At 45.8% G+C, this 27,194-nt stretch overlaps 1 protein-coding gene across 2 annotated transcripts in view; it reads right to left on the reverse strand.

Moving 5' to 3' along the window:
- Positions 1-5,613: 5,613 nt before the first annotated feature.
- The window catches only part of DNAJC5 (DnaJ heat shock protein family (Hsp40) member C5), a 427,552-nt gene continuing 405,971 nt past the window's right edge, over positions 5,614-27,194 (reverse strand). For both annotated transcript variants that reach the window (XM_069650857.1, XM_069650859.1), the window contains one exon: positions 5,614-17,909. In XM_069650857.1, the coding sequence (XP_069506958.1) occupies positions 17,806-17,909 (104 nt within the window). In that variant the 3' untranslated portion in view covers positions 5,614-17,805. The remainder of the gene's footprint in view (positions 17,910-27,194) is intronic.

Raw genomic sequence — 27,194 nt, forward strand, 5'->3', positions numbered from 1 at the left:
TTTCTTCTGAAGGAAAGGTCAACCCCTCTCGAGTACCTAGGATTGCTCCTAGGAACTGTTTGGAGGTGCTTGGCACCAGGCTTGACTTTTTCTCGTTGATTGAGAAGCCTAACTCATGGAGGAGGTCGATAGTCCTCTGAATGTTTGTCCTGCAAATTCCTGGGGTTTCCCCCGTTATGAGCCAGTCGTCCAGATAAGGGTACACCGGGATTCCCCCCTGTGTAGGTGTGCAGCCGCCACCGCCAGTACCTTGGTGAATACCCTTGGTGCCGAAGCTATCCCGAAGGGCAGTACCTTGAATTGGTAGTGTCGACTGTCCACCTTCAAGGCAAGTACTTTCTGTGCGCTGGGAACATGGAAATATGAAAATAAGCATCTTTCATATCCAAGGTTGCCATGTAATCCCCCCTTTTTTTAGGAGGGGGATTACCTCTTGGAGCGTGGTCATACGAAACTTTTGGGGCTTGACATACTTGTTGGCAGGCCGTAAGTCCAATACTGGGCGCATTGTCAAATCTTTCTTTGGCACAAGGAAGTAAGTTGAATAAATACCCTTGTTTACCTGGTGTCCCTGGACGAGTTCTATCGTGTCCTTTTCTAGCAGAATGGCGATCTCCTCGAGGAGAATCTTCTGATGTTCTAAAGAGTGTACTCTTTGTCGTGAAGGATGGTTCCGGGGACGCTGCAGTAGTTCTATACAAAATCCTGTGGATACTGTTGACAGCACCCATCTGTCTCATGTGATCCCTTCCCAAGCCTGGGTGAAGTTGGAAATGCGTCCCCCGACTGGTTGAGGTGTGCCGCCTCCCTTGCTGCGGCTGCCTCCGCCTTTACCACAACCTCTCCTATTACCACTGCCGTAACCCTGGGTAGACTGTTGGTTGTCCCACTGTGTACCCTGCCCCTGGGAATAGTTAGATCCTCTCTGGGAATTTTGGCCGCGTGGGCGATGAAAATTACTATTCCATCTCTGGTTAGGGGGTTTATTGGTTAACTGGCCAAGGGACTTGAGTGTTTCGTATTCGTCCTTGGCATTCTTCAGTGCGTCTTCAACTGCCTTACCAAACAACAGATCGGTTTCCACCGGTTTGTCCAACAATGATGCCTGGGTTTCTGCCTTAAAACCAGACTGCCGTAACCACGCATGTCTTTTGATAACAGTGCCCTCTGCTATCAATCTGCCTGCGTTGTCTGCGGCGTCGAAGGTTGCTTTCAAAATGCAACCAGACACGGCTCTACCCTCTGCTGAAATCCGAGCTAACTGGCCCTTTAAAGGTTCAAGGGGCAGAGGCTACGAGTGCCGCGACTTCTTCCCACTGATGGCAGTTGTAGCTGGCCAATAGGGTGGTGGAGTTTGCAATCCTTGCTTGATAGGCGGACGTTGAGGCTATTTTCCTGCCGAAACCATATAGTTTTTTGCTCTCCTTGTCGGGAGGAGCTTCGGACGATGACAAGGGTGTTCCAGCCCTCTTACGAGTGTTAGTGACTACTAGGGAGTCTGGCTTCAGATGTCCTCTTATATAGAGAGGGTCAGACTGGGCCGCCCTGAAAAGTTTTTCAACCCTGGGATTGACTGCTCTGGTGAGGTTCGGGTTCACCAGGGACGGGTCTATTCTCCGCTGAATGGACTTAAGGATAGGGATGGTCTGGGCAACAGGCCTCCTTTCTCCCACTAACTCTTCTGCGAAGTCCCTCTCCTCCTGGACACCGTGGGTGTCAATGTGGAAATGTTCTGCTGTGCGTGCGAGAACCTCGTTTAGGAGGGGTTGGTTATCGACCGGGGAGTCGGTAACCGGGGCTTCGTTCTCTACCGGGGAATCTACTCTGTATGTTTCCGGGTCTTCCTCTTCCTGGTCCTCATCATCCCCATAGTAGCCCGTCCCGGTTTGCTCTTCTACCATGCCAAATTCTTGGTCCTCACCAAAGGAAGCCTCTCCTTGATACAGTGAGAGTCTGGTCTTGAGTATGGTTGTTCCTCGAAGGGGTCTGACCTCATCGGTGTTTCAAACCGGGGCTTTTTACTCAGGGGGAAAGGATCACTAGAGCCTGAGGGTGTCGCCCCTTGTGGATCATACGAGAGGAAATGTTCTGGATTTTTATCATAAAAATCAGCCAAAGAAGACATCCTTAACATGACCCTATCTATGTCTTCACTCGACCATTTTTTGGAACTGGGAAAGACTCTCTCAGAAGGTCTATGGGATTTATCTTGAGTAGATTTGCTGGTTTTAGACATATCAGCAGACCTGGCTTTGTCTGTCTGTTTAGGGGGGAGTGGTGTGTTTTACAGGTGTGGAAGAGTGCAAAGGCTGCTTCTTCTGCTGTTTTCCCCCCCTCCCCGTGAGTGGAAAAATGTTTTCCCTGTCCTTTAGTGGCTCCGGAGGTTTTCGACGCCTGGCGTCGAGGTTCGGGGGTGGGGTCCCTGTCCTTCGAGCGCGGGGCCTCGCTGGTTTTAACTGCGGGCTCCGACTCCTGGAGCGCGGCCTGGGGGTGGAAGTCGTCTTCGTCTTCCGACGATCGAACTTCTGTTAGCCTAGGGAGCGAGGCACTCTTGGCAAGAGTGGATGATTGCCTGGATTCATGCGGCGATCTTGATCGAGAGCGCCCAGAGGACACCGAATCGGACCGTTCTGTTTGTGCCTCTTTCCGAGAACTGGACGTCATCGAGTCTCGGTTGGACTTCGTGTGTTTAGTGTGTGTAGTGTGTGAAGTGCTTGTGTCGCCGGGGGTCTTCCCCATAGCCGCCCTGCCGGACGACCTTGCGACGCCGTAATGCCCTCGCCGTCCGAAAGTACGGCGTCGCTGAAGGCGCCCTCCGCTGCCATGGCCGCCTGTCTGGCATGGTGGGCCCAACGCTTCGTCGAACGGTCCTTAAGTGTCTTAGGTTTAAACCTACTACACGCTCTGCAGTTCGCTTCAGGGTGATCCCTCGGCAAGCAGAGATTGCACGTGGCGTGCCCGTCGACCCAAGGGTATTTGCGATTGCACTTGGGGCAGAATTGAAAAGGGGTACCCCTCCATATGCACCTTGAGGCAGCAGGCTGTTAAATGTAGGAAATGTATAAGGTGTACCTATATACCAAGAGTGTAGAGTATGTACAACCCCCCCACTCTCCCTACTTGCAGGGCCGAGGCCAGAGGCCTTCCAAGGCCCGGGCCGAGGCCAGAGGCCTTCCGAGGCCCAAATCCGTCGTGCAGCAGCCAACGGTCGATTTCTTCTCCAGCCGGCGTCGAGTGTTGAAGTTCGACGTTGGGGTGGGGAAGGATGTCAATAGATTAATATTTTAAATATTTTAGCAAAAGTATGGCTAGCCAGGGGACTCCGCAAAATGCTTCCGACCAGTATGGCGGAAAAAAACAATCTGAGGATCCTAGACGCGTGAGGGATCTTGGGTACAGTGGACGTCACACTAGGGATAGTATTACTGGCACGCCCTGTGCCGACGCCCATTTTCGAGTTTCGAAAAACAAACTAATACTCCGCAGCTTCCACTAGATGTCGGCCTATGCACAGCATGTGATCTAATCAGATTCCACAAGCCTCAGAAATATATATAAAAAATGCTTTTTTTTCTTCCTACACCGGGACACGCGTGACGTCCGTCCACTGTAGGAAGGAAAATCCTTTCTTTTTTTTCTTTAAAATGATATAGTTTATTTCCAAACTTTTCATTTGTACACATATATATTTATTACAGGAAGAACTTATGTTTCCTATTCAAATTTATACACCATTTTGTATTATATTGTTACAGAATTGGATGGTGGTGTAAACCAATTTCTTATAGTCTCCCAATTTAATCCTTTTTAAGATGGCCACCATAGAAAGGGAAGGTGGGGCTCCGTACAGGGCCGCTCTTCTCTTTCCATGGCGGCCTCCAGAAGGTGAAGAGAGAACCCTATGAGAACCCTATGACCATATTACCACACGCATATTTTTTCCCCCTTTCAAACCTATCCCAATAGCTGGTCCCTGGTGGACATGGCCACTTTATCCCCATTGGTCGTCCCTCGTGGTCATGGCCAGTAGCCAGATTGTCCAGGTCATGACCTTATGCTATGACCCCGAACTATCTGGCCATTGCCCATGGCCACAAGCTATACCTCAGTCATCAAAGGTCTATAACTATTTTTTGTACATAAACTATGATACTTGTCAGAAAATAAAACTGACATTTGCAAAACCATGTTTTCAGGTCCTTGCCAATGTTCCTTACACAAGTTTGCTGGAAATCCGACCCATGTTTTATTTTTTCACAACTGGCAAAATATACGTACATACAATCGTCATAACTTAGCCCCCACTTGAAAAAATCCATTCATAAATTTCCACAAACATTTAAGGTTGGGTCTCACGTTTGTCCACATTCGTCAAATGGCAACAAAGTTATAAGCCATCTAAAAAGGTTCAGAACCCCTTCTAATTGAGCTCCCTCTTGACAAAAACCCACGCAACTTTGCAAAAACATTTCTGTCTAGATCTAAACTCTTTTTGCAAACGTATGTTCCCTCTTGACAAAACAGCACCACACTTTCCAAAACCATTCAAAATCAGGTCTACCATGAAATTCCAACATTTCATGCTGTTTCATCGAGTGGTGCCAAAGTTATAAGCCATCCAAAAACTGCTTTTCACCAACCTTGTAATGCACAGATAAGCATAGATGCCCCCCAAACATCTAAGATGTTCGCGGATGTTAAAGGAATACCCGGACTGTTTGTGGACATCAGCGAAGAAAAACGCCTGTTTTTTGGCTTTTTAAGGCCATATAACATCCCATCCTCATCACCCCTCACCTCCCCAAAGATTGTTTGACAAGTGCAATGATGTGTTTTTTTATTTGTTTTTACAGCGATGTTCGCGGACAACGGGAGCTATCCGCGAATCCAACATGGCGGGCGTCTCCAGAACTCTGACGCACTTCACGCTTTTCACTATCCAATCAGCGGGCGCATCCGATGTCCGTAGAACTCACGTCGGCCCCTGGACCAATCGAAGGCCCGTCCGCGGACCGAATCCAAATATCACTAATTTGTTTTTACCTACTTTTGGTAGTTTAAAAAGATATATATATACTGGACGGATTTACACCAAATTTACGAAAGCATGCCCACTCTCCCCTAGGATACAAGGGTACCAAAAAGTGGGCAGCAGCCTTAGAATGTTTGGCTGATCTCAACAAGGAGGATCATGACTTAAAACCACTCCTACAGTCTATGTTTTTGTTTCCAACAGTTTTAATCAGGCAACCAACCACCCATCACCAAACTTAGCAAACGCAAAATTCAGCGATTATATATCGTCATGCTACATCATGAAGCAACCATTTACAGGGGAGAAAAGGGGGAGGTGAGGAGGTTGCTCAATGGTAGATTGCTTCTGTTACAATGTTAAAATGCAATTCTCATACCAACTATTGCATAACGACTTTGTGGAGCTCATAAAGGCTCAATTGCTGCTCCACCGGCAACTCTTCCAGTGGTGCTACAAGGTCATGAGTAATGCAGTGGGGTCATCATCCTTGTACTGGTTATACATTTTAAAACCCCTACCACGGAAGCAATCAATCAAGAAACAAGCACCATCAAAAAGAAAAGCCAAGACACGGCTGCTCCTGCGTTGAAAACATTTATTTTACAACATTGGTTCAGATAATTTAACAATCATTTTTTGTTTGTGTTTTTCTCAAAGTTTATTTTCAGACATACGGTGTATAACTGGCCATGCTAAAAAGATAAAATAAAAATGGTCCTGCTCTGCGTTAACTGTTATGTACACAGGAGTTCAGTAGTAACCACAGACTTCAGACATCCACAGCTACCTACATACAATACAACTACGGTGCTTTACAAAGAAGATATACTTCGTGCACAGCTGCTTTACCATTGCTTGATTTTGTGGCGACACTAGCAAAATGGTCGAATACTTGTTTTCCTTTGAAATGCTCAGTGTCCTTTGCCATCAGTGCAAATACAAAATGCAGTGGCTATCTGTCAGTAAATAGGGTTGTCGCAGTACCAGCGTGTCAGGGCAGGATATGTGGGGAGGGGAGGGGATGGGTGGGGCAGAGGTTTGGAGAGGGACAATTATTAGAGGAGAGAATCACTGACAAGCCTTAAGAATAGCCCACTGCACTAGTGACATTGCACAAGACATGATGGAGGCATTACTCATGGTCTGACCATCACTTGACTCAGACGCTCCCACAGACATGGACACGCATTCACACCATGGGGAGGGCACAGCTGAGACACATGGTCCACTTGACAGACCTCTGGGTTCTATGCTCACGCTGGATGAACTAAACATTTATAGCAAACAGCTTCACATGATCAGACTGAAATAACAAAAAACAACAGCTCTTGGAGGTCCCCAATAAAATTATAGGTTTGGCTTACAAGCCTGTGACGCACCTCGTGGCACAACTATGATTGATGCATGCAATTTAAGCATTTTATGACATAGGCATATTATGCCGATTTAATCAATAAGCAGCACATCTCCCTCTTGCACAAATCATTCTGGAAATATGTTCTGGATCAGGCAATGATTTCTAGGAACTAGTTCTGGCTGAGGTAAGATTGGTGGTGCAGGGATGCATTCTAGGAGCTAGTTCTGAAAAGGATCATGGCTCAGGAAATGGCTTTTGAAACAGATGCCGTATTGCAGTATGCAGTATTGCCCGCTGAAGAACTCGTTCTGCACAGAATCAATTGCTCTGCAAATGCATTCTAGAAACTAGTTCTGGATAAGGGTGGAAAAATAAACAGAACCTATAAATAGGAGGGTAAATAAAAGGAGGGCTCTGGTTGAATCGCAGAGAAAGGCAGATGGGACATCGGTTGAACAAGAAGCAGATTGGGGCACAGAAAATAGTGCTAGAACGAAGCAAGTGAAAGGGGGTTGAAGATTCGGCCAACACGTTCACAGAGGCAGTAAAACGGGTAAGCTTACAATCGGAGCACCAGGCTACTGCGAATACCCACTATATTACGATTTTTAAAATAGGATGCAATCTGAAGGTCAAACGTTAATATTGTGACAGGGTGGAATACGCCCCATATATACTACCAACATGAGCACCACTGGCCTATGGTAACAACAACTCCGGCTGTTGGGATGCAGACGCGACATGCCGGCACCAACACTATGTAAATGGTCCATATTTAATAAGATGAAGCCCTCTGTGGGTCCTTCATTCATCTTTATAACTTCTAATCTACGCGTGATTGCTTATGAGAACAGTCCTTCATATAAAACCCCCTGAAAATCAAAAGATCCATTATCAGACCAGAGAACAAAAAGGAGGATCTTCTCACAGTTTGCCAGTGGTCACAGCCGCATCATATATACGGGTACACTTCATAACCTGGCGGTGTGACGAGGAAGCTCTTGCAAACACAAAATCAGGAATTCCACAAGCAGCAAAAAAGTTAATCATTCATGATCTGTGGCACTGCTGACACATTCCGTTGGCGAGAGACTCAAACAAAACTGCATCAGTTAAAAAATGAGATGTGCCACAATCAATGCTTAGCACAGAGAAAATGGCCTTAAACGGTTCATGCCAAAAACTGAGAAATATTGTGAACAGTGCACCCCTATATCAGGTTGTTACAGTAAAATCTTTTTTAAAAAAACACCACACATTTACAATGCTTTTCCTTTCCGCAGACAGCTAATGATGCGCAAAATGGATCAACCAGTTTTAGGTGTCCGCAGGAGGACTGCAGCATCAACAATGGGGAAACCCCCAATGCTTTCATAAAGGGGCATGGTATGGCCCTTTGCGGTTAGTCTTGCAGTGGGATTGCCACTGCGTTTTTCCGCCAACAACCCACATTTTACCGAATTCATGAGTGCCTCTCTCCAACTGCTGATCTCACAAACGGCAAGCCCAAATCTCCCCAACGTGGATTTGATGGCACTGGAACAATGGAAGCTCTTAGTGCAATGGTGTAAACTACTGGTTCCATGTCGTTTTGCCAACAGGAGTTTTTGATGGAATTTCTACCTAAAGAAATCAATCAAAAAAACTTAAAAAATAAAAAATGTATTTGGGGTGGGGGCAGGGCCTTCACTTATGTTTCTATACCTAATGCAAACCCCTCCCTACACTTTTTATACACCCCCTCTATATTTTGACGAGTTTTTTGATGGTTTTGTCAAAGTAAATGCCATCGGAAAAACTCCTGTCAATATAACAACGCGATAACCAATGGCCCAGTCTCAATGAAATGGGTATGGGCATCGGGAACCAGACTTCAGTATCAGATGAATACACTACATAAATTAAATAGTCTCCCAAAGTCCCATATCAAAGTTTGACTGCCTGCTACCATGCTAAGAAAATGTACTTGAAAGTGACAATGCCCTACAAAAGCAAGCCCTGCAAACCTCTGATGCCCCAAAGCCCTCCTACATTTTCAGTGGCAGTATGCCTCACACAGTGTTGTCCTCAGTCGAAGCATTTCTTATTGGTCAGTTCCTAATGGGCACAGTCAAATGCCCAACGAGGCCAATCAAGCATCATTTTTTTGATCTCATTGGCCTAGTGCATTAAAAGGGCATTCTAGGCTCTTTTCTGTCTGGAACATTCCCTTCGCCTGGTTTAAATATTGAAATGAATGATGCGATTCAGTCCACAAAGCTGCACGCACGTAAAGTGCTTTTGGCGTAGCTCCCTCATTACTGTTTTAAATGCACATTTTTCTATGTCAAAATGATTTTCTTTGTGATAATGGGGTTTACTGAGCAGCATAATTTAATATTCAAGTGAATACCTGGTCATGTACTCACTTTAATAAGAACATATTACACTTTTTAAATGCATCAATTACAAGCCTGATGAGTGCTATTACCAAACCCAAACAATCTTGTTCCAAGATGATGTAATCATTTGTCATGAAAGTAACTTGTACAATTACAAAATTAAACCAAAAAATGACAATCAACAATTTGATTTCAATTTGGGAAATGCAGATTTCTGAATTGAATTGATTTTTATTTGGATCAGTGCTTCGCTAGCAAACTATTAAGATGTTTGTCTGGATATCCTTGGATTTGAATTCAGCTGATCACTCATACAAAGCTGAAATGAGGTACCTACTCTAGATGTAATATTTTAATATTTCCTATTCCCCAATGCTTTAATAGCTGTAGATACCATTGCTTGTCCCTGGTATTCAGTCGCAAATCAACACGTTGCTAGTTGAATAAGTTAAGCGCTTGCTTCAGAGATCTGTGGAAGTTCTACATTTATTCGTTGGAATCCTTGTAGGACAGACAGCCCTGCCTGTTTGAAGTTGATAAATAGACTGCCATTAAACTGGGTAAGAGAACACCAATTATTAATTACAGTACTTGGAAAAAAGCGACACTACATCGCATACCTTATTGAATAGAGTAACAGTGATATCTGTTAACTAAAGTGGCAAAAAACAGCAAAAACGGTAGCAAGTGCTACATAAAACAGCAGGATATTCATTTTAATCAATTGGAACAGTTGTACAACCAAAGAAATGGCTAGGGTGCAACACCAGCTAAACCAAATGTTATGCTACATTTTCCCTTTCAAAAGGTGTAAGATTTAAAATAGTCCACACCAGGAAAAACATGTTTGGGGCTCGGTTCTTATGACATGCTTTTCTGGGTATGAAGCCTCCAGTTCCAGATAAATTGTGGTGGCCGTGGTCAAATTTTACCACTACCAAGTGCTGCTGAATAATGGCGTTTGACATGGCACAAAGTGGCCTGCAGCCTGAGCCCAGCCATTTGCCAGACCCTGTTCTCGTGGCAACTGTATGAAGAAGCCCCGTGAATTCAAGGTTTACAACAGGAACCTTCAGCAGAGAGTTGGAAGTGCTAAAAGCAATACAGCTTCGAGGAAATGCAAATATATTGCAAAAGGTAATCACATTTCAGTAGTGTTTTTGCTCTGGGACAAAGGGTCACCAAATGTCTGGTAGGATGGTAGGGTCTCGGGATTAACATGGGGATACTTTTTCACAGAAATGGTAAAAAGTAAGCAGAAATCACCAATTGGAAATCAAAAAGGCTATCCGGTGAACACTGCCATAGAGCTAGGTAGAGATCTAGATAATGGGCAAGTGTGATGCATCTGTCTGGAGGTCCGGTGCAGGCTTGGCCTGGGCTCTGCCACCCTTACTCTCTGTACCCTGTCAACACTGCCGTTTCATGCAAGCAGATGTATGCATATACCATTGGATTTGGTATTTCTCGGTTTACATGTGCCACTACGTTTCCTATGCCAAGTAATGTTTTTACCATTGTATTTGGTATTTCTCGGTTTACATGTGCCACTACGTTTCCTATGCCAAGTAATGTTTTTACCATTGTATTTGGTATTTCTCGGTTTACATGTGCCACTACGTTTCCTATGCCAAGTAATGTTTTTACCATTGTATTTGGTATTTCTCGGTTTACATGTGCCACTACGTTTCCTATGCCAAGTAATGTTTTTTTTGTTTCTTGTTGAAGAAATCCAAAAGGCAAGAGAGGCAGTCTGTTCCAGTGTAGTAGAACATTTGAGAGACTGTGTGGGCCTGGCTGGTATCACTTGCCTTCTGGATCTGTGCATCTACGAACAGGGCGCTAACCAACCAATTGTGGCCCAGACACACCCAATACACACACAAATAAAGCCTGCGGTATGCACTATATAAATGGTCTGCATTATAGCCAATAAAATGAGTGACACTTTATAGGCCATCATTAGTAGAGGTCTGGGGATGGGATCTTCAGTCCCGCGATGCACACTCCTGTTAGCCTTCATCGATCATGTATCACCAGGCCTATAACGGACTCAAATATCACATTTCTCCACTACGTAAGTGAGAACCAGAAGCTGTTCGTGCCCTAGCCAAAAGGACTGTGGCCTTGGGAGCATTTACACTAAAGCACGAGGCCAGGATCATTATAGCTAATCTAAATCACACACAATGAACCAATAACCAACTCGATGTTTAGCAGCATTACACTTGGTCACATGACAGAGCGCTTTTATTATGGAGGTACGGTCGTGGGATGTCCCGGGTTTGGAATGCGATACCGCTGCGTTCACCTGCATTTAGTGCAGGGCATGGGTCCTTCACAGGTTTTCTTCTGTGCAATATATTGAAACCTGAGCTGGACTCGACGACACAGCAGATTGGAACATCCAGTCGGGCCTGCAGGAATTCCCAAAAAAAGGGAAATATACTCCACCAAAATGGCTGTAAGCAAAATTGTCCTTACATATTCATTGCGGCTAGCCTAAAAACTTGACTCTGCTTCCATTTAGTGGGCCCACAAGGACAGCCCAATGTTGAAGAGTTTGAATTGGCGAGACCTCAACATGTCTACACTGGAGTCCAAAGATCAAGAAAGAGCATCAGGCTTTTGCAATAAGCCCTACACAGATACAGTGGACAGGTTGCAATGCAAGTCTATCGAGAAACACATACACATGCATTTTCAAAGACTTAAATATTGTGCAAACTGAACATGTGACTTCTATGGGGTACGTTTCACAAGTACCGATACCGGACCAGCGGTGCTACGCTGGCTCAAGAGTCACAAAAAGGAATGCTTGTTTACAACTATAGTGTGCATAAAACAGTAGCTGAGTTTACAAAGGGCTGCAGTAGAAAGAGGCAATTGTAAGAGAAAAGAGGAGAGTAAAGCTGAACAACAAAAGGCATTCTGTGGGGCAATGCAAATCAAGCTTTCTTTCCCTCCGTCGCCATAGGAGCCTCAAAAGGAGGCCCATCTGAACTAATTCAGGGAGGGGGCCAGATGTGGTGCTACAAACAAAACGCATGCTGTCACCTCAAATCCAGAGCTGACGGAGAGCTAACAAGCGACTCCACCGCCCCCCCACCCCTCAATTCAATGGTGAACAATTGGTAAAACCCTTTAAAATGAACACTGTTACTTTGCACACCCACCTAAGCCCGGACTGACCCACATCACATTTACAGAGGCTCCATCAACGGAATGTTTGTTCATCTCAAGTAAGACATTTTACTTTTGGTCGCTTTTAATCAAAACTTAATTGCTTTCTGGAAGACTTGATTGCATCAGATTTGCTATTGGATCATTATTACTTTCATGATTTCCTTCCAAGTCACGTGTCCCATGAACTCAGACTTAAAACCAGATTTTAACAGTGGTTGTGATTAAACGCTTAAGCAACTCGGCAGACAGCCAATTGTTAATGTGGGGAGTGAACATATATTTGTGCTGCCCATCCCTATGGTTCTTCAAAAGAAAGAGGAGCTTTTCCATGCGTATTTTTAAAAAGATAGCAGGAAGTCAAAGCCATGCTTCTTTTGCAGAATTAGTTACCGATGTTTACTTGTGCTGAAAGAAGAGGAGAACAGCGATTACAATTTTGCAGACCAATAGGAAACCTGGAAGCCCAAGCTGCGTCCTTTTATACTTAATTGAAATCAAAAGAGGGGGCTTCGAGAACAAGACTGGGATCTTCAAGGACTGGTCCACTGTTCCCCCCCGAAAGGACAAATCAAAGGGTTATCATTCATGAAGCTTTTGCTCCAAAGGGGGAGAAAAAAAGCAATTGCGATAGTGCTTCGATCTAAAGGGTAAAATAATTTTTTGGGATTTACATGTTTATTAATTTTATGTACAATACAATTCTAAAGGGTAAATCTGACGAAGGTGAACACAAGAGGGGGGCAGTCATCTTTGGGCGCTGGGCATGCACAGCTTGCATGATCAATGTCCCTGCACAGTTATAAAACAGAAAGGCCCTGTCAGCAATTCCACTTTCAGGTCAGTCAAGATGGTGTTGGGCCTTAGCTAAGGGCCGTTGAGGGAATGGAGCTGGTCCAGCGCGTCAACAGATCTTCACTGACATCAAGAGGAGGGAATCTGGTGCACTCTTCCCTGAAGGAGAGGACAGCCCTACAGCACATAGGTTATGCAAAAAGGACTATTGCCTGGCATTTCCACAGGCAGTGTCAAATTATTTGTCAACATGAACTGTACTGGTTTGGTAGGAGAGGAGTTGGGACAGAGGAGAGCCATTGCCTGAAGTATTCAGCCAATGCTGAAAAATGGTATGCGTCTCCAAGGGAAGATGCTTCACAAAAGCCACCAGAAAACCGCATCCCTACTTCATGCTTTCTTAAAAAGGAGAAACAACAAAAAGGTTTCCTTAAAAGATCATTGGGGGTTTAGGGGAGAAGCAACAATGTACTCTTCTTTCCCTGTAGGAAGGGCAACAAGACAGTTGATTGCACGACACATTTAACATTCAATGTGGCTCCTAACTCACAAGCATTCCTAAACATGAGCAACAGAAATGCCACTCTGTTCTGTGCCTGATGCAGATAGTGCACCAGATTGTGGGGCTTACCTATGTAGAGCCCACTATAATAATCCAGAGAGAAGAGTGTTATGGATTTAATCATAGTGTGGCATATACCAGCAATAAACACATGAGCAATCTAACCACATCTACCCGCTTATGAGAAACACAGCTTTGAGGGGAAAAAACACTTCTGAAATCTCATTGGTTCTTCAAAATGAGGACGTATCTTTGGATGGAACACAATCTTTCAACACAATTGATCTGTTTAAATTAGCTTTTTAAACTATGTACTTAAAAAGTGTGGATTTTACCATCTTAGGATTCAATATCAGAGATTTAATTAATATTAAATGCTGCACTTAATTTTCCGCATTTAGTTTCTCAATTAAACAAAATGTTTTTGATAATTCAATTTTAAGTTACAATAAGAAGTTTGTACTATTAACTAAAAAGCATTTCAGCGGTTTGTAATATGTCTTTCTTAGTATTTTGGGCTTACATCAATATTAAAACATTAATTCATGATTTTTGTAAACTATTGCACTGCATTTTCTTCACGATTACTCACTTTATAAAGTCATAACTATTTTTGATTGGTTTCTATGTAAAAATGGCATAATTCTGTCTAACAAAACTGCTTGATACAGTTTCAAAACGAACATTATTGTTGAAAATGATTCCTAGGTGACTGGTGTTTGGGCAGCAGGAATACTGGCTCACCTAGGTAGCCCGGCCTGAGAAAAGGGCACTCCCCCGATTGTCCCGTCCACATAGGACCACATCGAATTTGGCAGTAGCTTCAAAAGAAGACATGGGGAAGAGGGAGTAGAAAGAATAACAGAGGGGTTTCCTGTTACATGATTAGAAAGAAGAGGGAGTGTATGGGAACGAGGTGCAAGGTTTTGAAGACCCCCCGGTGTTATGAACGTAACTTCACTCAGCACAGAGCTGGATGAATGATGCAGAATTAAGGAATAGTCCACTTCTTTGTGCAGCAACAATACAAGTTCTCTATGTGTGGATGATAGCTCAGACAAAATTGAGCAAAGGAGCCATTCATCAACTGTGCATGCAGAGATGTTCTAAATGACTGCACTGCCAAGGGTAGAATAAGTGGTGCTGGCACTCCATATCCCTTCAATCCTCCCCATGTGTTGGGTTTTTGATAATTTAGGAACAGTGAGAGAAGGAAAGAAGTGTGCCCCACTTCTTAAAGTATTCAGTAATACGTTTGTTTGTAATCCATGCAAATGGATTCCTATAAGAATATAAATACCTTAAGGTGTGAAGCCAACTAGTAGTAACAGCGTCAGAACTCCTCCCAGGATTCAGTATCGTCTATTTCCATAGCAAATATGTACGTGTTGCCTAGTGTACTCGTATCTTTTAATTCAGATACGTATTCAAAAAAGTATGAGTCAAGCTTCTTAGAGATTAAGATTTAAAAATACTGTAAACATACAATATAGTTTCACATGACAAAAAGACATTGGAAACAAGCAAAATAAATATACAACACAAAATAATAAAATTATAGCACCAATCAATTCTGCATCTGGTTACATTGGTGAGCCCAGCCAGTAAACCTTTTACTACAGACAGTTACACACTGCATGTCATACTATAAAAGGATTTCTAAAACCGAACTATCTACAAACACCATATTTCGAAGGACTGTGCAGACCGTGTAAAAGCAAGCCATAGGTGGTTATCATAGGCCTCTGCATGAAGCACGTCAGTCTTTTCTTTGTCATTTCAAGACAAAGGTTGTAGAGGTGAACTACCTATATAGGAATGACACAACCGAGATCTAAATGTTATTTTACCCTCACTTGTGTAAATGTTCACTTGTATAGACATGGGCGTATAGCCATTAATTAAAAAAAAACAAAGTCTGGCCACATTCATTAAACTACTAATTGACTTGAAATCTTTGTAGTGTAACAGGTATTAGAATAGGTATGTTATAATTGGCAACAAGATTATCTTTTTGCATCAATTATAAAGAAATGTATTACTGAATCATGTATGATTACTACATCACGTGTGGAGCACAGTGCGCCCCAAAGCACACTCAGAACCAGAAACAGCATGTTCCAGAAGCAAGTGGGGAGTGCAAGGATAGTTCGCCTTTTGTGACGACTGAGGTAGGTCAAGGGTTACTGTTTAAAGGGTGGCAGAGAAGATAGTTTAACATGTTTAACTGACAGTGGTAACGGCCAATGTTCAATTCAATCACTGGCTCGAGAAACATTGTGGAATAAGGTTTGACAGGCGGTCAGTTCTGCAGAAGAATCTTTTCAACTTGACTGAGGGTTGCAGGCTGCGTTTTACTGAAGGCTCTGCTCTGAGCCGAACATCTGCACTGCCTCTGGGACACTGCAACTGAATTGCGTTCCCCTGTGCCCGCCTTTTCATTTGTATTAAATGATATCCTCCCTCTTTTGTGACATTTAAACAACATTCTCAGATGCTGATCACAAACATCAAGTTCAGTGAGAACTGGAGCAGGTGAGTAAATGAGGGCCGCTGTTCCACGAGACACCAGTGGAGAGGGCAAGACCGCAATACATAGAGTGGACCTTTCTGATGCCAGGCACCAGGCCAGAAGCCACAGAGCACACTCAGCCGCTTTTGGAATGTCGTGGGCACAGACGATTTAGAGGGTCCTTTCTATGGGGGTCACACTGCACTCGGGACAGAACCTTCTATTTGTCCACGTGTAGCATTGCAGGCTGCAGAATAAAATCAGGAAGTGTGACTTGGGCTTTGCTACTAAACTATTTCCCAAAAGAAGGCTTGTGCCCAGCCACTCATTACAGGTTCAAGATACTCCAAAGGCATTTAGCCCAGAGAAAACCGCACTGACATGTGCCCGAACCACGCCGTATATTTACCTACAGAAAGCTTCGGCCACTCCCTTATTTTATTTCAAATGCGACATCGGTGTCTTGTCCACTGGATGCTCCAATCAGATATCATTGTAGCGCCCAGAGATTCACCTGCCAGAGAGCTGCGACCCATTTCCATGCAAGTCCATTAAGGACTGAACACGTTCCCTCAAAAGAATGCAACCATACTGTACAGCTACTTAAAAAAAATAAAAAGTGCAGCAAAACACATCATTCGAAAAGCACAGGTAAGATTGGAGACAAGAAAGGAAAGCGTTCATTTTACATTAAAATGAGGCGAGAATGGGCCTTGAGAAGAAGCTAGGAGGGGCTTGGCTTGCCAAGGCTATGGCGCTGCATTCTCCAGTACTTCTCATATGCTGCTTAAGGGGCAGTGATGGAGAATGAGGTGGGGGGCTGCCAATGCTTCCACACAACAAAGTCGTTCAGTTTCCACAACTCCTCAGTACAGATACAGCACAGAGACACAACTAAATGCATACATGCTTCGCAGGAGGCAGTCCGACTGTAAACATGGAATGGGGCAGGGAAACGGAACAAAACGTCATCAAAACGGGACATGAGTACAGCATGCGACAGGAAGCCTCCCTGCGGCAGTACGCCAAGCGGGAAATGGGTTGGAACTGCCTCGAAATAGAGGGTGCATTGGGCAACAGGGACAATTCAATTCAAGGACGTCAAGACTTGGAGGACAGAAATTCGCCTAAAGACTGTATGCTAAAGGGGGAGCGTTAGAAAGAAGCAACTTCAAATAATCACCCCTGGCACGGTGTCAATGGGGCAACATGGGTGGACATGGCTCCTACTGAAAGGCATTAAAGGGCCAACACGGGTTGGAATTATCTTGAATGAAGATGCCAAGGAGGAAAGGGCCAAAACAAATCGGAAGAAGCAAAGAAAAAACACAAAGGGCCAACAAAGGCAGGAATTACCTTTCAGGAATGACAGCATGGGCAAAAATAAATAACTCGGAATTCCAAGGGATAGGACTGTAAAGGGGCAGGGCAAAGAACAGGTGGGGGCCATTTAAAGACTTGAGACTCAGGGAAGAGCATGCAAATAAAATCACCCAGAGAGACATGATCCCAAGAAAAACAGTGCAACAAAAAACAGTCCCGAAACAAACAGGAAGCCAAATGGGATTATAACAAGCAGAACTCACCCAGGACAGCATACAAAGGAACGGAAAATAAAATGGTGGGTGGGGCGGGGTGGGGGGGATAATCATGCCTGAGCCAGCACAGAGTGGGACATCACAGGCAGGAGAAGCCCCCAAGACAGGGCATCAAACTGGAGGGGCAAGAACATCTGTCAGAACACAGCATGGCGGAATAAAGGAGGCCAAACGGATTACAAAATTCTTGGCAGGAGTTTGTGGTTCAAGATGAGGGAAGGCTCAAATGGATGTGTGTGGAGGGCGGAGTGAGGGTCACAGACCAATTCCATGACCCACCAATCACATTGCTAATGCTCATGATCCCAGAAGGGAGTTGGCCTCAATGACTTCCTTCCCTTCGCCGATGTGTCTGGTGAATGACTCGGTCACTTGCTGTGGATCAGTTCAGCTTGTCGGTGTGGTAGCTGGGGTGTGAATCTGCAGTCAGTTGCGTGGTCTCTGTGGCAGACGTGGGCTGTATCAGGATAGGTGCGTCTGTTGCCTCTGAAAAAAAGTAAGACAAAGCATTTAGGGGACTTTCAGAAGGCACAGTCATGTCACTCACTGTCCAATTCCAAATTCCAGTTTGCTCTCCCACACAAAGAATCACACAGCGAGGTACAGGGAAAAAAATAAATAATCTGAGACAGACCACTAGTTATCCTCCTAGACCTCACCAGGAAGAGCAGGAGGCCACTCCATAGCATGAGCATTTGACCATTATTTGAAAAACTCTGGGTACTCGGCAAGTTCCTTAAACACTTATGTGGCGGATGCCCAAGTCCTCAGAAGTCCCAGTGGCATGTTAAGAGCAGCTCTGCAGAGCAGCAGCAGCTCCTGCTGCAGTAAAACAATCCACCCCTTGAGTGATGAGGACAAAGATGTTCGTCTTGAATTACATAGGAAATCAGTATGAACTTCAACCACTTGCCCAAAATGGAGCAGCCTTGAAGTACGGTATATCATTTATCAAGCACTATTTTGACCGCAAACGTTATCTTGCTAAGAGAAATGTGGACAGTAGAAGCACACCCTATTGTCAGTGATTTACTGTATTCTAGGAAGTTTTTAGCTGGTAGGTTACTCGTTGCGGAATATATTTGAGGTGCAGAGGAGAGAGATGCAACCTTGACACCTAAATTGACTAAATACAGAAAAGACAAACAAGTTCCCAAGTCGGGAACTCACGTCCCCTGCACACTATCGTATGTCTGGAATACCAGACCAATAATTCATCTTTTAAATTCACAGTATTAGAGGTAAGTAATTATATCACATATTATGAAAAGAAAACAATTTAGAAATGAAACAGTTCAGAAAAAATAATCTTTCAGTCAATTTAGGTCACAACAACCAATCTTCATTTTATTCATGATGATGTAGTCGATAGGGGACTAACGCGTTTCGAGTGTATCCCACTCTTTATCAGGGGCAATTTAATTTCTAGAAAAGGGCTGTGCATAATAAATATATTCAGTTTCACCAAAAATCAAGATAATTACAAAACTAACTTTACAATGTATCATCATAGATTTAAGAAACATCCTACAGATAATCAACTCGTTCCAAGCTAACAGAATGCCACAATCTATTGATGGCAGTGTTACAGTATATTGCGATTACCCACTTTTAGTTCAGTAGAGATAATTTTATCACCCAATTGGTACGTGATAAGGTGCTGAAATGGGTCCGAGTAAGGTTGAGGTCTTAGAGTTCCTCTCTGGAGTAGATTTTATTTAAAGTACTTCTTAATTTGACAAAAGGCAAAACGGAACGCACCAATCGGGAATCAAAAGTTTCCTTGGGCCAAAGGGACAAAACCTTCCTTCACGAGTCGCCTTAATTTCTTCAACAGTGGTACGGAAGATTCCTTTCACAAGAAAGTGACTATCATGAGAGCTAATTCATTAAAAAAAAGTCGGAGTTTAGGAGACACTAGGCACATATTTTGTAAGTTAGCATAGTTGTTGGTCTTACTACTGCGTGGAACCATCAACTGCCTACACAGGACCAGATTGTCAGGAAAATGTCCCAAGTTGTCAATGGTTATAAAAAACTTGGTATGTTTAAAGACGGCGTGTGTTCTGATATGGAGAATACTTGAACAACATGGGTTTAAAAATACCAAGTCTGTTGTCATTATGGTGAGGGTGCAGAAGAAGGAGACTGACACACAAGTGGCATAGTGATTGTGATAGACTGATTCTGTATAAAATAAAAGAAAACCTATCTTTCCCTATATCTATGAGGGGTTTCCCTGCATCAACTGAAATGCTACTGGGTCCATCAGGATGTCTTCGTAACTTAAAGAGTCCAACTCACTGTAACAAAATATACCCATTTCTGTCCCTGACACTTATAACTGAGCTAAAAATTTCCAGAGCGCAAATTTATTTACCACAATGGCCTATCAAAATGTATTTGACATGATACAAAAATTCAAAGAAGTCAGTTAATCACATGCTATTACACACTTCATTATTGTATAACATGCCAGGACAGCAAGGATATACATAAAATGGCTAAAAAGGCAACCACAATATACATTCATAGTGCAACAGTCAGTGTCATTCTAACATACAACAAATACTAAAAGACATACCAAAATTCATTAACAATACGAAGCAGGATAAACAAATTTTCCCCACAACCAATCTGATTATTTTCGCATTAATCTCAAAGGAATGCGATCTTCATTTTTTTCCTTAGATCCACCATTGCGATAGATTGTTTTATCTAATCAGTTCTATTGCTGACTTTAAAAATACAAAAAATAATCAGAATGGTTGCGGGGAGAAATTATTTATCCCGCTTCCTATTGTTAATGAATTTTGGTATGTCTTAACATTTGTTGTATGTTAGAAGAACAAGTTACTCCCTTACCTGGTAACGTTCTTTCGATGGGATGGTCCGACGACGTATTCCATATCTATGACAGACTCCCAAAGCAGTACCAAGCAAGGAGGTGGGAAAAGAATTTAGAACACACATTTAGCATGCCCAATCAAATTGCGGAAAAAAGGACTGCCTTGCCAAAGGCCAGATCCTGCCCTCGGATGGAATCGAGGGAGTAGTGACGTACAAAAGTATGTACCGAAGCCCAGGTGGCTGCATTACAGATGTGACGAATAGGAACACCCCTCTGCAGGGCAGTAGACACAGCCACTCCCCTGGTAGAATGGGCCCGCAAGCCAGCCTGAGGGTCCTTATCCGCCAAGCGGTAACACTCGGAGATAGCTAAAATAATCCAACGAGACAAAGTCTGCTTCGTCATAGCTTGTCCCAAACGCTTTCCAGCGTAACCAATGAAAAGTTGATCGTCCACTCTGACCCGGGACATGCGCGAAATATAAAAGCTCAACGCTCTCCTAGGAACAAGCCTATGGAGCCTCTCCTCTTCCTTACCAGGATGTGGAGGAGGATAGAACACCAGAAGAACCACATTCTGGCTGAAATGAAATTCCGAAACCACCTTCGGAAGAAAGGAAGGACGAACTCTAAGGACAACCCTGTCCTTATGAAACACAGTGAAGGGTGTCTTAACTGAAAGTGCCTGTAACTCACTCACTCTGCGAGCGGAAGTAACCGCAACCAAAAACACAGTTTTAAGAGTGAACAGTCTCAAAGGGCAAGAATGCAAAGGCTCAAACGGAGCACCCATAAGAAACTTGAGAACAAGGTTCAAATACCAACCGGGCACCAGAAAAGGTGACGGAGGGAACACATTAGTGAGCCCTTTCAAAAACTAGAAATTAAAGGAATCTTAAAATAGGAACATTCTTCAGACGAGCGCTTAAATATGGACAGCACCGCCAGGTAACCTTTAATGGTACCCACTTGCAAGCCCCTGTGGGCCAAGGAAAGCAAAAAAGACAGAACCATGGGAATGTCACACTCAAAAGGATCCACATTCTTAACTCTACACCAGTCGCAGAATTTACGCCAACGGCAACGGTACAGAGACCTTGTTGCCGGCCGACTGGCCGAGAGCAACACCTCCAGCACGTCTTCAGGGAGGTCCCAATCCTTATACCTCAACCTTTCAGAAGCCAAGTGTGATGGTTGAGGGATCTGACTTCTGGATGGAGAACCTGACCCCCCCCCTCCCGTGAGAGCAGATTGTCTCGTTGGGGAAGACGACGCAGAGGGCAGATGGACAAGTCGAGAAGGTCCAGGTACCACGTCCTCCGAGCCCACACCGGAGCAATGAGGATCATCCGGGAACCAAACCTCCGTAATCTCCGCAGTACTTGCGGGATGATGGGAACTGGAGGAAACAGATACAGCAGTGGGAACGACCACTCCACCACGAACGCCTCTCCTAAGGCTTCTTTTGGAGGAAATTCCCGCGAGCAAAACCTTTCGCACTTCCGGTTGACACTGGAGGCGAAGAGATCCACTTGAGGGGTCCCCCCCCAAAGGGCGAAGATCTCCAGGAGAATCTCCTGAGCCAGCTCCTACTCGTGAGAGATCGTGCTCTGCCTGCTCAGAGCGTCCGCCGTCTCGTTGTCGTCCCCAGCCAGATGAACAACCGAGATCGAAACTTCCTGCTGGATCGCCGAGAACTCCAGCTGCATCGCCTCCCTGTACAGAGGAAGTGACCCTGCCCCCCCTTTTTGTTCAGGTAGTGCATGGCCACTGTGTTGTCCGTTAGGATCAGGACACTCTTTCCTCGCACAGTCGGCAGAAAAGCCTGACGGCCCTCAGCTCCAACAGATTGATATGGAGTCTGGACTCCGACGGAGACCAACGACCGCTGACTGTCAACTCGTTGGCATGAGCTCCCCATCCCGTGAGGGATGCGTCCGTCACGATCGTCACCTCCGGCCAGGGAAGCCGAAACGGGGCCCCCTTCATCAGATTGCCTTCGACGGCCCACCACAGAAGGTCCTGGGCAACCGAGGGCGGCACCTGAACAGGGTCCGACATTCTGCCGGAAGATTGCGACCACTGCATCTTGAGTGCCCAGTGCAAAGATCTCATCCGCAGACAAGTCTCTGGCACCAGAAGAATGCAGGATGCCATGAGGCTGAGCAACCTCAAGAACTCGAACGCCGGCAGCGTCTGGGCAAGTTGAAACTTGTGCACCATCTGCTGAATGTGAAGAGCCCTCACCTGGGGAGGAAAACACAGCCCCAGGGATGTGTCGAGCACTGCTCCGATGTACTGGAGCCGCTGTGTTGGCGTCAAATGGGACTTCTTTTAAATTGAGGGAGAAGCCCAGCCTGTGAAGGGAGTGGCAGGTGACGGACAGATGATCCAGGACTTGCTTGGGAGAGCTCCCCCTGATCAACCCCAATCGTCCAGGTAGGGGTAGACGTGAATCCCCCCTTTCCTGAGATGCGCTGCCACCACCACCATGAGCTTGGTGAAAACCCTCAGGGCGGAGGTCAATCCGAACGGCAGGACCCGAAACTGAAAGTGCGAGTCGCCAACCGCGAACCTCAGGTACTTCTTGTGCTTGGGATGGATCGGCACATGGAAGTAAACGTCCTTGAGGTCGAGAGACACCAACCAGTCCTGAAGTTGAAGGGCCTGGAGGACTTGAGAGAGAGTAACCATCTTGAACTTGTCCTTCCTGAGGAGTCTGTTCAAACCGCGCAAGTCCATGATGGGTCTCAATCCCCCGTCTTTCTTCGAAATCAAAAAAATAAGGGGAATACCATCCTACAGGCACCAGTTCTATGGCGCCTTTCTCCAGCAGGGACTGAATTTCCTGCGCAAGGAGCGGATCCGGACTCTTCAAAGAGAGGTTCCCAGGTGGATTGTCGCGAGGCCTCTGCCGAAAGGGAAGACAGTAGCCGTGGGTTATGATCTCCAGAACCCACACATCTGAAGTAATGGTACGCCACTCTACAAGATGCTGCGCCAGCCTTCTCCCAACCAGCGAACCATGGGACCTGGCCTCACGACTGAGTGGTAGCGGCTGCGGCGTTGCCCGAGGGCAAAGAGGCAACTGCCCGAGCGGCCTTGGCACCTCGAGTACCCTGTTTTCCACCTCTGGCACTCTTACGGTGGCCCCTTTGAGTGACAGCTCCTCTCGCTTTACTGAAGTATGAGTAATAGCGAAAGGAACCACCCCTCCATTGTTGTCCCCTAGGACGAAAAGGCAAAGGTTGTCGAACTGCAGCGCCCAACGACTTCGCTGCAGCTTTGGAGGTCTGCAACCTCCAGGCTCTCGTCAGCCTTGCTGCCAAAAAGATGTTCACCGTCCAAGGGCATGTTGAGGAGCCGGGACTGCACATCAGGAGCGAACCCAGACTTCCGCAACCACGCAAACCTGCGAATTACGGTGCTCGCTGCCATGGACCGGCTGACACAATCTGCCATGTCCAAACCCGACTGAACGGCCTCACACATGGCATCCTTGCCATCCTGAACCATAGCAAGGAAACCATCCCGTTCGTCCCCTTCGGTAATATGTTCAGCCGCTAATGCAACAGTTCCACAGAATGTGTGTGAAACTAGACAAGGCACATACAGAGTTGGCCGCCTGAAGCGTCATACCCCCTGAAGAAAACAGTCTCTTCGCCCAGCCATCAAAACGTTTGTCGTCCCTATCCGGAGGGATGGTAGGATACGACGCCTGCTTTGCCGGGGCCGTAGCCGCCTGCACCACCAAACTCTCCAGAGTGGGGTGCCTGGACAAGTACGAGGGGTCGCTACTGGCTGGACGGTATTTTCGCGACAAAGACTTGCCCACTGCCGGGAGACTCTCTGGAGCAGTCCAAGCCGCCGCCACCCTTCTCTGCAGAGCCATATGAAATGGCAGTACCGGGTCAGTGGGGGGACCAAGATCAAGGATGTCCATGAGATCATCCTGAACAAACTCCCCTGGGGGAGCCGACCATCCCAAGTACTCGGTGACCTGAGACATAAGGAGCCGGTACGAAGAATCGGCATGAGTGCCAGGCTCCGGCCTACAAAACTCCACCTCCGGAGAGGTGTCCAGTCCACTGGCATCATGCAGTGACTGCCTCAGGTCATCAAATTGGCTATGGAAGCTCAGCAGGCACTGTAACCGGAACCAAGCCCTCATCAGAGCCCTCATCACCCTCTGAAATGTACTCCAGGCGGTGAGAGGACGACACCTGGGGACCAAAGCTATGCGTGACCTTAGCCAAAGCCTTTCTAGGGGCTACCCCGTGCCACGGAGCCCCTCCGACACCACCACCTCGAAAGGCATCGAACGAGTCGGCGCCGAGAGAATCGACATCTAGCGAATCGGCCACAGCACCAGCGGCGTAGACACAGGCCTCGAAGCCAGGGCTCTGAGCATGTCCTTCGACGACCTAGGCGCTGACAGCGTCGACGACCCCCTCAAAAGCCGAGCCTCGAGAGAGGTTGTCGATGACCTCGGCGCCACAGGCGTCGACGTCTTCCTCAAAGACGGCACAGGATCACGCGGTCTCGAGCGCGTCGAGGACCGGGACCTGGAACGGGCATGGCGAGAACGGTTACCCTTGTCCGAGCGGGACCTCTCCCACGAACCGTACCGACCACCCGAGCCCAAAGGCATGCGAGCGGCGTCTCTCGACCGATCACGACCGACCCCACTCGGAGGCGCAGACGGACCAGTGCCCTGCGATTCGAAAATCGCCAACATCTTCCCGAAGGAAGCCCATTCCTCCGGTGTCCCTTGCATGGTGAGGTAAGCGACCCGCTGACGGGCAGAGTCCTCGGAAGAGGACAGGGAAGGCGACCGATGCCAGCGCTTCCGGGAATGCCTCGAAGAGGCAGAGGAGTGGCGAGACCGACTCCTTGAAGGAGACCCACTGGACCTCGGACGATGACGCGGAGAGTCGCCTCTCGAATCATCCGTCGAAAGCCCCGCAGACCTCGACTTCCTGGGCTTAGACACCCTACCTACTGACAGCTTCTTCTTGCGGGAGAGACTGGCAGTCGACAGTCGTCCGTGTCGTGAGGCTCCCCGAGGCACCAGAGGCAGGCGTTGTGCGAGTCCGTTACCGACATCTTGGACCCACAGTCCCCGCATTTCTTGAAGCCCGGACGCGGGGTTGAAGATGAGGTAGCCATCGTCACAAACAGGTTTTCACAAAAACCGAACAGGTTCAAAGAACCGAGAAGAATACAACAAACTCCAAAGAGTCAAGGCGTACCGAGATTCACGAAGCGAATACGTTCGCGGAAAAAACGGAACTGAGGCTACGGGCGTCGTGCGTCCTACTTATCACATCGGGTGATGACGGCCGTCGTAGGAGGTCCGAGGGGACGGCGCATCAACGTCATCGACGCAGAACATTTTCCGAAGCAGCACAGCTGTGGACATTATCTGACATAGATATGGAATACATCGGAGGACCCAATCCCCTCGAATGACACTTACTTGAGTATGGTCTGAATGTTGCACTATGAATGTATATTGTGGTTGCTTTTTTAGCCATTTTTATGTACATCCTTGCTGTCCTGTCATGTTGTACAATAATGAAGTGTGTAATAGCACGTAATTAACTGACTTCTTAGAATGTGTGTATCATGTCAAATGAATTTTGATACAACATTGTGGTAAATAGATTTGCACTGGACAATTTATTCAGGTTTGCGTATTACAATAATGGTCTGGTCCAGAGTTTAGAGTTTTCCTGATCCTTTCAGCAACTGCGTCACTATTTCTTTACACCAGGGGGAAAAAACTATGGAGAAAGAACTATGATGCCTCTATGTGCGACATCTTCAAACAACAATACAGAGAGGGTTAGTTCGCAGATTGTGTGACAAACTTTCGGGTTTCTTTATTAATAAAATTGATACCATCAGAAAGATTATGGATAGTTTAGATAAGGATCAAGGCATTAGCAAGAATTTGGATAGCAAGGTCCCACCAAACCCTACTGTATCTGACATGGATACTTACTTTTCAGTTTTTAATCAAACCACTAAAGAAGCAGTAAGTAAGATAGTAGCTCATCTTAAATCTGCTTCGCCGCTTGATGCAATTCCTTTGCATTTGGTAAAACAGGCATCTCAGGATTTTTATGCGACTCTGGATGAAGCGATTCCTTCATCTTTAATTTGGGGTCAAATACCTAGGAAACGAAGAGGCATTATTTATTCCTCTATTTAAAAAAACCTCTTTGGACGTCTCAATTTTAGCAAACTACCGCCCCATATCCCTGCTTCCCTTCCTTATGAAGGTCTTGGAAGCTGTACTCACTCCGCCATTGAGAGATTATCTGGAAGAACAAAAGATACTAGACAGTTGCCAGATGGGATTCCAGCCTATGATGGGCACAGAATCGGTTCTTGTATCAATGCTAGACGATCTTACCATGATCAGACACGAGGGTGGTACAGCAGGCCTTATTTTATTAGACCTGTGGGCCGCATTCGATACTATTGATCATGGGATTATGGTATCCAGAATGAAGGAAGCAGGGTTCTCTGGGGCAGTCTTAGACTGGTTTCAGGAGTTTCTGGTTTCTTGCTCTCAAATAGTTTAACTTTCACCCTACCGTTCGTCCTCGGTGGTGGTAACTTGCGGGGTACCTCAGGGGTCAGCACTGACTCCCTTGCTTTTTAACCTTTATATCCGTCCTCTATTGGCTCTCAGCCACATATTAGGCTTTAGGGTGTTCTATGCGGATTTCAGCCAGATTTTGTTCAAGCAGCAGCCTGACCAGCCAGAAATTGCAGAAAGCCTTAGAAATTGTTTGGAAGCTATCTGGGGATGGATGGAGGTAAACTGGCCTAAATTACTTGTTGGGAAAATCGAGATATTGATTATTGGCCCGCTAGAGGTAGATAGTGACTGGACCTCAGTGTTCTGGC

This window comes from Ambystoma mexicanum, chromosome 3p, assembly GCF_040938575.1.
Source record: "Ambystoma mexicanum isolate Mex_15411 chromosome 3p, UKY_AmexF1_1, whole genome shotgun sequence".
NCBI classification, from domain to species: domain Eukaryota; kingdom Metazoa; phylum Chordata; class Amphibia; order Caudata; family Ambystomatidae; genus Ambystoma; species Ambystoma mexicanum.